This window comes from Mustelus asterias, chromosome 14 (genome assembly GCF_964213995.1).
Source record: "Mustelus asterias chromosome 14, sMusAst1.hap1.1, whole genome shotgun sequence".
NCBI classification, from domain to species: Eukaryota; Metazoa; Chordata; class Chondrichthyes; order Carcharhiniformes; family Triakidae; genus Mustelus; species Mustelus asterias.
Genome location: NC_135814.1, coordinates 552,564 through 565,485, shown reverse-complemented (window position 1 = coordinate 565,485; position 12,922 = coordinate 552,564). Strand labels below are relative to the sequence as shown.

Below are 12,922 nucleotides of genomic sequence, written 5' to 3'. Positions count from 1 at the left end.
AATTATAAGGGATAGGATTTATAGTTATTTGGAGAGTAATGAATTGATAGGTGATAGTCAGCATGGTTTTGTGGCAGGTAGGTCGTGCCTTACTAACCTTATTGAGTTTTTTGAGAAAGTGACCAAGGAGGTGGATGGGGGCAAGGCAGTGGACGTGGTATATATGGATTTTAGTAAGGCGTTTGATAAGGTTCACCATGGTAGGCTTCTGCAGAAAATGCAGATGTATGGGATTGGGGGTGATCTAGGAAATTGGATCAGGAATTGGCTAGCGGATAGGAAACAGAGGGTGGTGGTTGATAGTAAATATTCATCATGGAGTGCGGTTACAAGTGGTGTACCTCAGGGATCTGTTTTGGGGCCACTGCTGTTTGTAATATTTATTAATGATCTGGATGAGGGTATAGTTGGGTGGATTAGCAAATTTGCTGATGACACCAAAGTCGGTGGTGTGGTAGACAGTGAGGAAGGGTGTCGTAGTTTGCAGGAAGACTTAGACAGGTTGCAAAGTTGGGCCGAGAGGTGGCGGATGGAGTTTAATGCGGAGAAGTGTGAGGTAATTCACTTTGGTAGGAATAACAGATGTGTTGAGTATAGGGCTAATGGGAGGACTTTGAATAGTGTGGAGGAGCAGAGGGATCTAGGTGTATGTGTGCATAGATCCCTGAAAGTTGGGAATCAAGTAGATAAGGTTGTTAAGAAGGCATATGGTGTCTTGGCGTTTATTGGTAGGGGGATTGAATTTAGGAGTCGTAGCGTTATGTTGCAACTGTACACAACTCTGGTGCGGCCGCACTTGGAGTACTGTGTGCAGTTCTGGTCCCCACATTACAGGAAGGATGTGGAGGCTTTGGAGAGGGTGCAGAGGAGGTTTACCAGGATGTTGCCTGGTATGGAGGGGAGATCCTATGAGGAGAGGCTGAGGGATTTGGGATTGTTTTCGCTGGAAAGGCGGCGGCTAAGAGGGGATCTTATTGAAACATATAAGATGATTAGAGGTTTAGATAGGGTGGATAGTGATAGCCTTTTTCCTCTGATGGAGAAATCCAGCACGAGGGGGCATGGCTTTAAATTGAGGGGGGGTAGTTATAGAACCGATGTCAGGGGTAGGTTCTTTACCCAGAGGGTGGTGAGGGATTGGAATGCCCTGCCAGCATCAGTAGTAAATGCGCCTAGTTTGGGGGCGTTTAAGAGATCCGTAGATAGGTTCATGGACGAAAAGAAATTGGTTTAGGTTGGAGGGTCACAGTTTTTTTTTTTTTTAAACTGGTCGGTGCAACATCGTGGGCCGAAGGGCCTGTTCTGCGCTGTAATGTTCTATGTTCTATGTTCTATGAGGTTATTGGCTGAATACAATCCTGCTGCTGCTAATGGCCCACAGCACCTCCTGCTGTGATCATTCTGCGATATCGGTTTTGCAAAGACTGATCGGCTTTTCAATTCTATTCTTTGAGAAATTAAACCTAATTTTTTTGTTAATTGCATCTAGCCCTAAATCTTATTGAAACTTACAGGATACTGCGAGGATGGATAGAATGGACGTGGAGAGGATGTTTCCATTAGTAGGAAAAAACTAGAACCAGAGGGCACAACCTCAGGCTAAAGGGACGATCCTTTAAAACAGAGATGAGGAGGAATTTCTTGAGCCAGAGAGTGGCGAATCTGTGGAACTCTTTGCCGCAGAAGGCTGTGGAGGCCAGGTCATTGAGTGTCTTTAAGACAGAGAGAGATAGGTTCTTGATTAATAAGGGGATCAGGGGTTATGGGGAAAAGAAGGAGAATGGGGATAGAAAAATATCAGCCCATGATTGAATGGCGGAGCAGACTCGATGGGCCGAGTGGCCTCATTCTGCTCCTATGTCTTCTGGTCTAATTGCACCAGGCATTGCTCCCAGTGCTGCCCCTTACGAGCCCATTAATTTCACTCAAATGCCAATGATGTTACCTTGTCCCCCAGAGTTGCACACAACGCATCCAGGACCAGCCGATGATGCCCAAACACCAGGAACTTATCCCGGCCACTCTCCAGCAGATCACTCACATACTCTCTAAAAAAACAGGAAACCCAGTAAATCCCACCTGCTGAGTGATTATAGGGCAGAGCCTGGGGAGGGGGATTACGGAGCAGAGCCCAGGGAGGGGGATTATGGAGCAGAGCCCAGGGAGGGGAGGGAGATTACGGAGCAGAGCGCAGGGAGGGGAGGGGTTTACGGAGCAGAGTCCAGGGAGGAGAGGGGGATTACGGAGCAGAGCCCAGGGAGGGAGGGTCCAGGAGGAAGAAGACTGTTCTCTTCCTGTTGGGGAGCACTTCAGCGGTCACGGGCATTCGGCCTCTGATATTCGGGTAAGCGTTCTCCAAGGCGGCCTTCGCGACACACGACAGTGCAGAGTCGCTGAGCAGAGACTGATAGCCAAGTTCCGCACACACGAGGACGGCTTCAACCGGGATATTGGGTTCATGTCACACTATTTGTAACTCCCACAGTTGCGTGGACCTGCAGAGTTTCACTGGCTGTCTTGTCTGGAGACAATACACATCTTTTTAGCCTGTCTTGATGCTCTCTCCACTCACATTGTTTTGTTTCTTAAAGACTTGATTAGTTGTAAGTATTCGCATTCCAACCATTATTCATGTAAATTGAGTCTGTGTCTTTATAAGCTCTGTTTGTGAACAGAATTCCCACTCACCTGAAGAAGGGGCTTAGAGCTCCGAAAGCTTGTGTGGCTTTTGCTACCAAATAAACCTGTTGGACTTAAACCTGGTGTTGTTAAACTTCTTACTGTGTTGGTCACAGAAGACAGGAGGTGGTAGTGGAAGGGTCTTTTTCCGGCTGGAGGCCTGTGACTAGTGGTGTTCCGCAGGGCTCTGCATTGGAACCTCTGCTGTTTGTGATTTATATAAACGATATGGAAGAAGGTGTAACTGGGGTGATCAGTAAGTTTGTGGACAACACAAAATTGGCAGGACTTGCAGATAGTGAGGAGCATCGTCAGAAGCTACAGAAGGATATAGATAGGCTGGAAATTTGGGCAAAGAAATGGCAGATGGAGTTCAATCCTGATAAATGCGAAGGGATGCATTTTGGTAGAAATAATGTAGGGAGGAGCTATATGATAAATGGCAGAACCATAAAGGGTGTAGATACGCAGAAGGACCTGGGTGTGCAAGTCCACAGATCCTTGAAGGTGACGTCACAGGTGGAGAAGGTGGTGAAGAAGGCATATGGCATGCTTGCCTTTATCGGACGGGGCATAGAGTATAAAAGTTGGGGTCTGATGTTGCAGTTGTATAGAACGTTGGTTCGGTCGCATTTGGAATACTGCGCCCAGTTCTGGTTGCCACACTACCAGAAGGGCGTGGAGGCTTTGGAGAGAGTACAGAGGAGGTTTACCAGGATGTTGCCTGGTATGGAGGGGCTTAGTTATGAGGAGAGATTGGGTAAACTGGGGTTGTTCTCCCTGGAAAGACGGAGGATGAGGGGAGACCTAATAGAGGTGTATAAAATTATGAAAGGCATAGATAGGGTGAACGGTGGGAAGCTTTTCCCCAGGTCGGTGGTGGCGTTCACGAGGGGTCATAGGTTCAAGGTGAAAGGGGGGAGGTTTTAACACAGATATCAGAAGGACATATTTTACACAGAGGGTGGTGGGGGCCTGGAATGCGCTGCCAGGCAAGGTGGTGGAGGCGGACACACTGGGAACGTTTAAGACTTATCTAGATAGCCATATGAACGGAGTGGGAATGGAGGGATACAAAAGAATGGTCTAGTTTAGACCAGGGAGCGGCACGGGCTTGGAGGGCCGAAGGGCCTGTTCCTGTGCTGTATTGTTCTTTTTTCTCTTTGTTCTTTGAGGGGAGGGGAATTACGGGGCAGAGCCCAGGGAGGGGAGGGGGATTATGGAGAAGAGCCCAGATAGGGGAGGGGGGATTACGGAGCACAGTCCAGAGAGGGGAGGGGGATTACGGATCAGAGCCCAGAGAGGGGAGGGGGATTACAGAGCAGAGCCCGGAGAGGGGAGGGGGGATTACGGAGCAGAGCCCAGGGAGGGGACAGGGATTACAGAGCAGAGTCCAGATAGGGGAGGGGGGATTATGGAGCAGAGCCCAGAGAGGGGAGGGGGATTACAGAGCAGAGCCCGGAGAGGGGAGGGGGATTACGGAGCAGAGTCCAGATAGGGGAGGGGGGATTATGGAGCAGAGCCCAGAGAGGGGAGGGGGATTACAGAGCAGAGCCCGGAGAGGGGAGGGAGATTACGGAGCAGAGTCCAGATAGGGGAGGGGGGATTACGGAGCAGAGCCCAGGGAGGGGACAGGGATTACAGAGCAGGGTACAGAGAGGGGAGGGGGATTACGGAGCAGAACAAAGAACAATACAGCACAGGAACAGGCTCTTTGGCCCTCCAAGCCTGCACCAATCATGTGTTCCTAACTGGACCATCTGTTTGTATCCCTCTATTCCCAGTCTGTTCATGTGGCTATCTAGATAAGTCTTAAATGATCTTAGCGTGTCTGCCTCAACCACCTTGCTTGGTAGTGCATTCCAGGCCCCCACCACCCTCTGTGTAAAATACGTCCCCCGCATATCTGTATTGAACCTTGCCCCCCTTACCTTGAACTTGTGTTTGTCATTTCTGACCTGGGAAAAACTGTTTTATGCCCTTCATAATTTTATAAACCTCTATTAGGTCGCCCCTCAACCTCCGTCTTTCCAGGGAGAACAGCCCTAGTCTACTCAATCGCACCTCATAGCTAATACCCTCCATACCAGGCAACATCTTGGTAAACCTTTTCTGCACTCTCTCCAAAGCCTCCACGTCCTTCTGGTAGTGTGGCGACCAGAACTGGACGCAGTATTCCAAATGTGGCCTAACCAATGTTCTATATAACTGCAACATCATATGCCAACTTTTATACTCTATGCCCCGTCCAATAAAGGCAAGCATGCCATATGCCTTCTTCACCACCTTTTCCACCTGTGCTGCCACCTTTAAGGATCTGTGGACTTGAACACCCAGATCCCTCTGTGGACTTGAACACCCAGTAGCACTAAGTCTACACTCCTGATGGTTCTGCCATTTATTGTATAGCTCCCCTGTGCATTAGATCTACTAAAATGCATCACTTCGCATTTATCTGGATTAAATTCCATCTGCCATTTCTCCACCCAATTTTCCAGTCTATCTATATCCTGCTGCATTCTCTGACAATGTTCATCACTATCCGCAACTCCTGCAATCTTTGTATCGTCCGCAAACTTACTAATTAGACCAGCTACATCATCTTCCAAATCATTTATATATATCATAAACAGCCCAAACAAAGAGTCCAGAGAGGGGAGGGGGATTACGGAATAGAGCCCATGGAGGGGAGGGGGATTATGGGGCAGAGTCCAGAGAAGGGAGAGGGATTACAGGGCAGAGCCCAGGGAGGGGAGGGGGATTATGGAGCAGACCCAACCTTACTCACATTATTGCTCGGACTTTGGCCTCCGCTGTGCTATTGTAGAAAAGCAGCAAAGCCTCCTTCTTCTCTCGTTTCTGTTTCAATAAAATAAAGCAATTTCGAGTAAACATTACTATTGGAACTCAAATTTTTATGAAGAGTTTTTTGAAATGTCAAATGTCAGACTTCACCCAGTTGGAACCCCAGTAGCACTAAGGCTACATTTACCCCCAACCCAGCTCAGGCTGGGGATGGAGAATGATCGGAGCGTGGGGTTCAGCCTCTCACTGCGAAAGGCAGTGGGACATACCAGTCAGAGGTTGGATGATTAGCAGTGATGATAATGAATGGCGCGGATCAGGCTCAAGGGGCCAAATAGCCTACACCTGCTCTTTTTGTTTGTATAACCCTCAGGAAAAGTCTCATCTCCACAGACTGTTAGCAGAATCAGACCACAGAATCATCCAGTAAAACAATCAAGTCAGAGGGAGTACAGTTAGAACATATAGAACATAGAACAGTACAGCACAGAACAGGCCCTTCGGCCCACGATGTTGTGCCGAGCTTTATCTGAAACCAAGATCAAACTATCCCACTCTCTATCATCCTGGTGTGCTCCATGTGCCTATCCAATAACCGCTTAAATATTCCTAAAGTGTCTGACTCCACTATCACTGCAGGCAGTCCATTCCACACCCCAACCACTCTCTGCATAAAGAACCTACCTCTGATATCCTTCCTATATGTCCCACCATGAACCCTATAGTTATGCTCCCTTGTAATAGCTCCATCCACCCGAGGAAATAGTCTTCGAACTTTGTACTCTATCTATCCCCTTCATCATTTTATAAACCTCTATTAAGTCTCCCCTCAGCCTCCTCCGCTCCAGAGAGAACAGCCCTAGCTCCCTCAACCTTTCCTCATAAGACCTACCCTCCAAACCAGGCAGCATCCTGGTAAATCTCCTCTGCACTCTTTCCAGCGCTTCCACATCCTTCTTATAGTGAGGTGACCAGAACTGCACACAATATTCCTAATGTGGTCTCACCAAGGTCCTGTACAGTTGCAGCATAACCCCACGGCTCTTAAACTCCAACCCCCTGTTAATAAAAGCTAACACACTATAGGCCTTCTTCACAGTTGTATTAAGTTTCAAGGGAGTAAGGCCAGGGAAGGACATGGTATTGGAGGTGTTGGTAGGCTTAAAAGTGGATATATCTCCAGGTCCAAATGAATTGTGTCCCAGGCTGCTGTGGGAGGCAAGGGAGGAGATTGCAGGGGCTCTGACCCAATTGTTTAATTTCTCTCTGGTCAAGGGGAGATGCCAGATGACTGGAGAACAGCTAATGTGGTCCCGCTATTTAAGAAGGGTTGTAGAGATAAACCAGGGAACGTCAGACCGGCGAGTCTCACTTCAGTGGTAGGAAAACTATTGGAGAAACTTCTGAAGGAAAGCATCTATCTCCACTTGGAGAGGCAAAGCTTGATCAGGGATAGTCAGCATGGCTTCATCAGAGGGATGTCATGCCTAACAAATTTGATTGAATTTTTTGAGGTGGTGACCAGGTGTGTAGATGAGGGTAGTGCAGTCGATGTAGTTTATATGGATTTCAGCAAAGCCTTTGACAAGGTCCACGGGAGACTTGTAAAGAAGGTAAATGGGATACAGGGCAATTTGATAAAGTGGATTCAAAATTGGCTCAGTTGTAAGAGACAGAAGGTGATGACAGAAGGCTGCTTTAGTGACTGTAAGCCAGTGTCCAATGGCGTACCAAAGGGATCTGTGTTGGGTCCCTATTGTTCGTCATTTGTATAAACATAGCTAACTATGTGGGGGTAGGATTAGTAAGTTTGCGGATGACACAAAGATTGACCGGATGGTTAACAGTGAGGCTGCGTGTCTTGGGCTACAAGGATATATAGACGAAAAGTGTGAGGCGATGCACTTTGGAAGGAGTAATTTGACAAGAAAGTATTCAATGAATAGGAAGTTCTGTGGAACAAAGGGACCTTGGCGTGTTTGTCCACAGATCTCTGAAGGCGGAAAGGCAGATTAATAGGGTGGTGAAAAAGGCGTATGGGACACTTGCCTTTATCAATCGAGGCATAGATTGCAAAAGCAGGGCAATTGAGGAGGAATTTGAAAAATGCGTACAGGAGGGTTCTTTGGAACAATATGTAGATAGCCCGACTAGAGAGGGGGCTATACTGGACCTAGTACTGGGGAATGAGCCCGGTCAGGTCTTCAAAGTTTCGGTAGGGGAACATGTGGCAAATAGTGACCACAATTCTGTTAGCTTTAGGATAGTGATAGAAAAGGATGAGTGGTGTCCCAAGGGTAAGGTGTTGGATTGGGGGAAGGCTAACTTTAGTGGGATTAGGCAGCAATTGGCAGCTCTTGATTGGGAGAGGCTGTTTGAGGATAAACCCACATCTGGCATGTGGGAGTCTTTTAAGAAACAGTTGTTAGGGCTGCAGGACAGGCATGTGCCTGTAAAAAAGGATAGGAAGGGTAGGATTCGAGAACCGTGGATAACCAGGGAAATTGAGGGATTGGTCAAAAAGAAAAGAGAGGCGTATGTTAGGTCCAGGCAGCTAAAAACGGAGGGAGCTCTGGAGGAGTAAAAAGAAAGTAGGAAAGAACTCAAACGGGGAATTAGAAGGGCAAAAAGGGGTCACGAAATGTCCTTGGCAGATAGGATTAAGGAGAATCCAAAGGCATTTTATTCATACGTTAGGAACAAAAGGGTTGTCAGGGAAAAAAATCAGACCTCTCAGGGACAAAAGTGGGGAATTATGCTTGGAGCCCAAAGAAGTAGGGGAGATCCTAAATGAATACTTTGCGTCGGTATTCACAAAGGAGAGGGATGTGTTGACTGGGAGTGTCTCGGAGGGGAGTGTTGAACCATTGGAGAAAATCTCCATTACAAGGGAGGAAGTGTTAGGTTTGTTAGAGAATATAAAGACTGACAAATCCCCAGGGCCTGATGGAATCTATCCAAGGCTGCTCAGGGAGACGAGAGATGAAATCGCTGGGCCTCTGACGCAAATCTTTGTCTCATCACTGGACACAGGTGAGGTCCCAGAGGATTGGAGGATAGCTAACGTGGTCCCGTTATTTAAGAAGGGTAGGAAGGATAACCCGGGTAATTATAGGCCGGTGAGCTTGACGTCCGTGGTGGGGAAGTTGTTGGAGAAGATTCTTAGAGATAGGATGTATGCGCATTTAGAAAGGAATAAACTCATTAACGATAGTCAGCATGGTTTTGTGAGAGGGAGGTCATGCCTCACTAACATGGTGGAGTTTTTTGAAGAAGTGACTAGAATGGTTGACGAGGGAAGGGCCGTGGATGTCGTCTATAAAGCGTTTGACAAAGTCCCTCATGGCAGGCTGGTGAAAAAGGTTGGATCTCATGGGATAAAGGGGGAGGTGGCTAGATGGGTGGAGAACTGGCTTGGTCACAGAAGACAGAGGGTGGTAGTGGAAGGGTCTTTTTCCGGCTGGAGGCTTGTGACTAGTGGTGTTCCGCAGGGCTCTGTATTGGGACCTCTGCTGTTTGTGATTTATATAAACGATATGGAAGAAGGTGTAACTGGGGTGATCAGTAAGTTTGCAGACGACACAAAATGGGCAAGACTTGCAGATAGTGAGGAGCATTGTCAGAGGCTACAGAAGGATATAGATAGGCTGGAAATTTGGGCAAAGAAATGGCAGATGGAGTTCAATCCTGATAAATGCGAAGTGATGCATTTTGGTAGAAATAATGTAGGGAGGAGCTATACGATAAATGGCAGAACCATAAAGGGTGTAGATATGCAGAGGGACCTGGGTGTGCAAGTCCACAGATCCTTGAAGGTGACGTCACAGGTGGAGAAGGTGGTGAAGAAGGCATATGGCATGCTTGCCTTTATAGGACGGGGCACAGAGTATAAAAGTTGGGGTCTGATGTTGCAGTTGTATAGAACGTTGGTTCGGCCACATTTGGAATACTGTGTCCAGTTCTGGTCGCAACACTACCAGAAGGACGTGGAGGCTTTGGAGAGAGTGCAGAGGAGGTTTACCAGAATGTAGCCTGGTATGGAGGGGCTTAGTTATGAGGAGGGATTGGGTATACTGGGGTTGTTCTCCCTGGAAAGACAGAGGATGAGGGGAGACTTAATAGAGGTGTATAAAATTATGAAAGGCATAGATAGGGTGAACGGTGGGAAGCTTTTCCCCAGGTCGGTGGTGACGTTCACGAGGGGTCATAGGTTCAAGGTGAAGGGGGGGGGGAGGTTTAACACAGATATCAGAAGGACATATTTTACACAGAGGGTGGTGGGGGCCTGGAATGCGCTGCCAGGCAACGTGGTGGAGGTGGACACACTGGGAACGTTTAAGACTTATCTAGATAGCCATATGAACGGAGTGGGAATGGAGGGATACAAAAGAATGGTCTAGTTTGGACCAGGGAGCGGCACGGGCTTGGAGGGCCGAAGGGCCTGTTCCTGTCCTGATTTGTTCTTTGTTCTTATATCGGACCCTCGTCAGACCCCACTTGGAGTACTGTGCTCAGTTCTGGTCGCCTCATTACAGGAAGTATGTGGAAAAGATTGAAAGGGTGCAGAGGAGATTTACAAGGATGTTGCCTGGATTGAGTGGCATGCCTTATGAGGATAGGCTGAGGGAGCTCGGTCTTTTCTCCTTGGAGAGACGTAGGATGAGAGGAGACCTAATAGAGGTATATAAGATGTTGAGAGGCATAGATCGGGTGGACTCTCAGAGGCTTTTTCCCAGGGTGGAAATGTCTGCTACGAGAGGACACAGGTTTAAGGTGCTGGGGAGGTAGGTACAGAGGAGATGTTAGGGGTAAGTTTTTCACACAGAGGGTGGTGGGCGAGTGGAATCGGCTGCCGTCAGTGGTGGAGGCGAACTCAATAGGGTCTTTTAAGAGACTCCTGGATGAGTACATGGAATGTAATAGGATGGAGGGTTATAGGTAGGTCTAGAAGGTAGGGATGTGTTCGGCACAACTTGTGGGCCGAAGGGCCTGTTTGTGCTGTAGTTCTTCTATGTTTCTACGTTTCTATTGCATTTGCCTTCCTAACTGTCGATGAACCTGCACGTTAACCTTAAGAGAATCTTGAACAATGACTCCCAAGTCCCTTTGTGTTTCTGATTCCCTAAGCATTTTCCCATTTAGAAAATAGTCTATGCCTCCATTCCTCCTTCCAAAGTGCATAACCTCACACTTTTCCACATTGTATTCCATCTGCCACTTCTTTGCCCACGCTCCTAACTTGTCCAAGTCCTACTGCAGCCCCCGTTTCTTCAATGCTACCTGTCCCTCTACATATCTTTGTATCATCTGCAAACTTAGCAACAGTGCCTTCAGTTCCTTCCTCCAAATCGTTAATGTATATTGTGAAAAGTTGTGGTCCCAGCACTGACCCCTGAGGCACACCACTAGTCACCGGCTGCCATCCTGAGAATGACCCCTTTATCCCCACTCTCTGCCTTCTGCCAGTCAACCAATCCTCTATCCATGCCAGGATCTTACCCTTAGCACCATGGGCTCTTAACTTATTTAACAGTCTTCTATGCAGCACTTTGTCAAAGGCCTTCTGGAAATCTAAATAAATCATGTCCACAGGTTCTCCTTTATCTAACTTCCTTGTTACCTCCACAAAGAACTCTAGCAGATTTGTCAGACATGACCTCCTCTTGACAAAGCCGTGCTGACTCAGTCCTATTTTATCAGGCACTTCCAAGTACTTCACGATCTCATCTTTAATAATGGACTTTAAAATCTTCCCAAATACCGATGTCAGGCTAACCGGCCCATAATTTCCCGTCTGCTGCCTCCCTCACTTCTTAAACAGCGGTGTTACATTAGCTACTTTCCAGTCCTCTGGGACCCTCCCTGCCTCCAGTGATTGCTGAAAGATCACCACCAATGCCTCCACCATTTCCTCAGCTATCTCTTTTAGAACCCTGAGGTGTAGTCCATCCAGTCCAGGTGACATATCCACCTTCAGACCTTTGAGTTTCCCCAGAACCTTCTCCTTAGTGATGGCCACTGCACTCACCTGTGCCCCCTGATTCTCCTGGAGCTCTGGCATCCCACTGGTGTCTTCCACTGTGAAGACTGATGCAAAGTAACTATTCAGTTCCTCTGCCATTGCTTTGTTTCCTATTATTACTTCTCCAGCCTCAGTTTCCAGTGGTCCAGTGGCTATTTTTGCCTCTCTCTTACCTTTTATATATTGAAAAAAACTCTTCCTATCTTCTTTTATATTACTAGCTAGCTTACAGTCATATTTAATCTTCTCCCCCCTTATTGCTTTTTTAGTTGTCCTCTGCTCGCTTTTAAAGGCTTCCCAATCCTCTGGCTTCCCACTAATCCTCACCGCTTTGTATGCTTTTTCTTTAGCATTTATGCTGTCCTTGGCTTCCCTCGTCAGCCATGGATGCCTCGTCCTCCCCTTTACATATTTCCTTCTCCTTGGGATGAATTTCCGTTGTGCCTCCCGAATAACTCTCAAACATTCCTGCCATTGCTGTTCTACTGTCTTCCCTGCTAGGCTCCCTTTCCAATCAACTCTGGCCAGCTCCTCCCTCATGCCTTTGTAGTTACCTTTATTTAACTGTATATAGAACATAGAACATAGAACAGTACAGCACAGAACAGGCCCTTCGGCCCACGATGTTGTGCCGACCTTCATCTGAAACCAAGATCAAGCTATCCCACTCCCTATCATCCTGGTGTGCTCCATGTGCCTATCCAATAACCGCTTAAATGTTCCTAAAGTGTCTGACTCCACTATCACTGCAGGCAGTCCATTCCACACCCCAACCACTCTCTGCGTGAAGAACCTACCTCTGATATCCTTCCTATATCTCCCACCATGAACCCTATAGTTATGCCCCCTCGTAATAGCTCCATCCACCCGAGGAAATAGTCTTTGAACGTTCACTCGATCTATCCCCTTCATCATTTTATAAACCTCTATTAAGTCTCCCCTCAATCTCCTCCGCTCCAGAGAGAACAGCCCCAGCTCCCTCAACCTTTCCTCATAAGACCGACACTCCAAACCAGGCAGCATCCTGGTAAATCTCCTCTGCACTCTTTCCAGCGCTTCCACATCCTTCTTATAGTGAGGTGACCAGAACTGCACACAATATTCCAAATGCGGTCTCACCAAGGTCCTGTACAGTTGCAGCATAACCCCACGGCTCTTAAACTCCAACCCCCTGTTAATAAAAGCTAACACACTATATGCCTTCTTCACAGCTCTATCCACTTGAGTGGCAACCTTTAGAGATCTGTGGATATGGACCCCAAGATCTCTCTGTTCCTCCACAGTCTTCAGAACCCTACCTTTGACCCTGTAATCCACATTTAAATTAGTCCTACCAAAATGAATCACCTCACATTTATCAGGGTTAAACTCCATTTGCCATTTTTCAGCCCAGCTTTGCATCCTATCTATGTCTCT

General features: G+C 47.5%; 1 protein-coding gene across 1 annotated transcript in view; it reads right to left on the bottom strand.

The window, feature by feature from the left end:
* Positions 1–12,922, bottom strand: part of smarcal1 (SWI/SNF related, matrix associated, actin dependent regulator of chromatin, subfamily a-like 1) — a 129,518-nt gene that overhangs the window by 31,616 nt on the left and 84,980 nt on the right. The window contains exons 11-12 of the mRNA XM_078229161.1: positions 5,468–5,538; positions 1,946–2,048 (exon numbers count right to left, since the gene is read on the bottom strand). Of these exons, the coding sequence (XP_078085287.1) occupies positions 1,946–2,048; positions 5,468–5,538 (174 nt within the window). The remainder of the gene's footprint in view (positions 1–1,945; positions 2,049–5,467; positions 5,539–12,922) is intronic.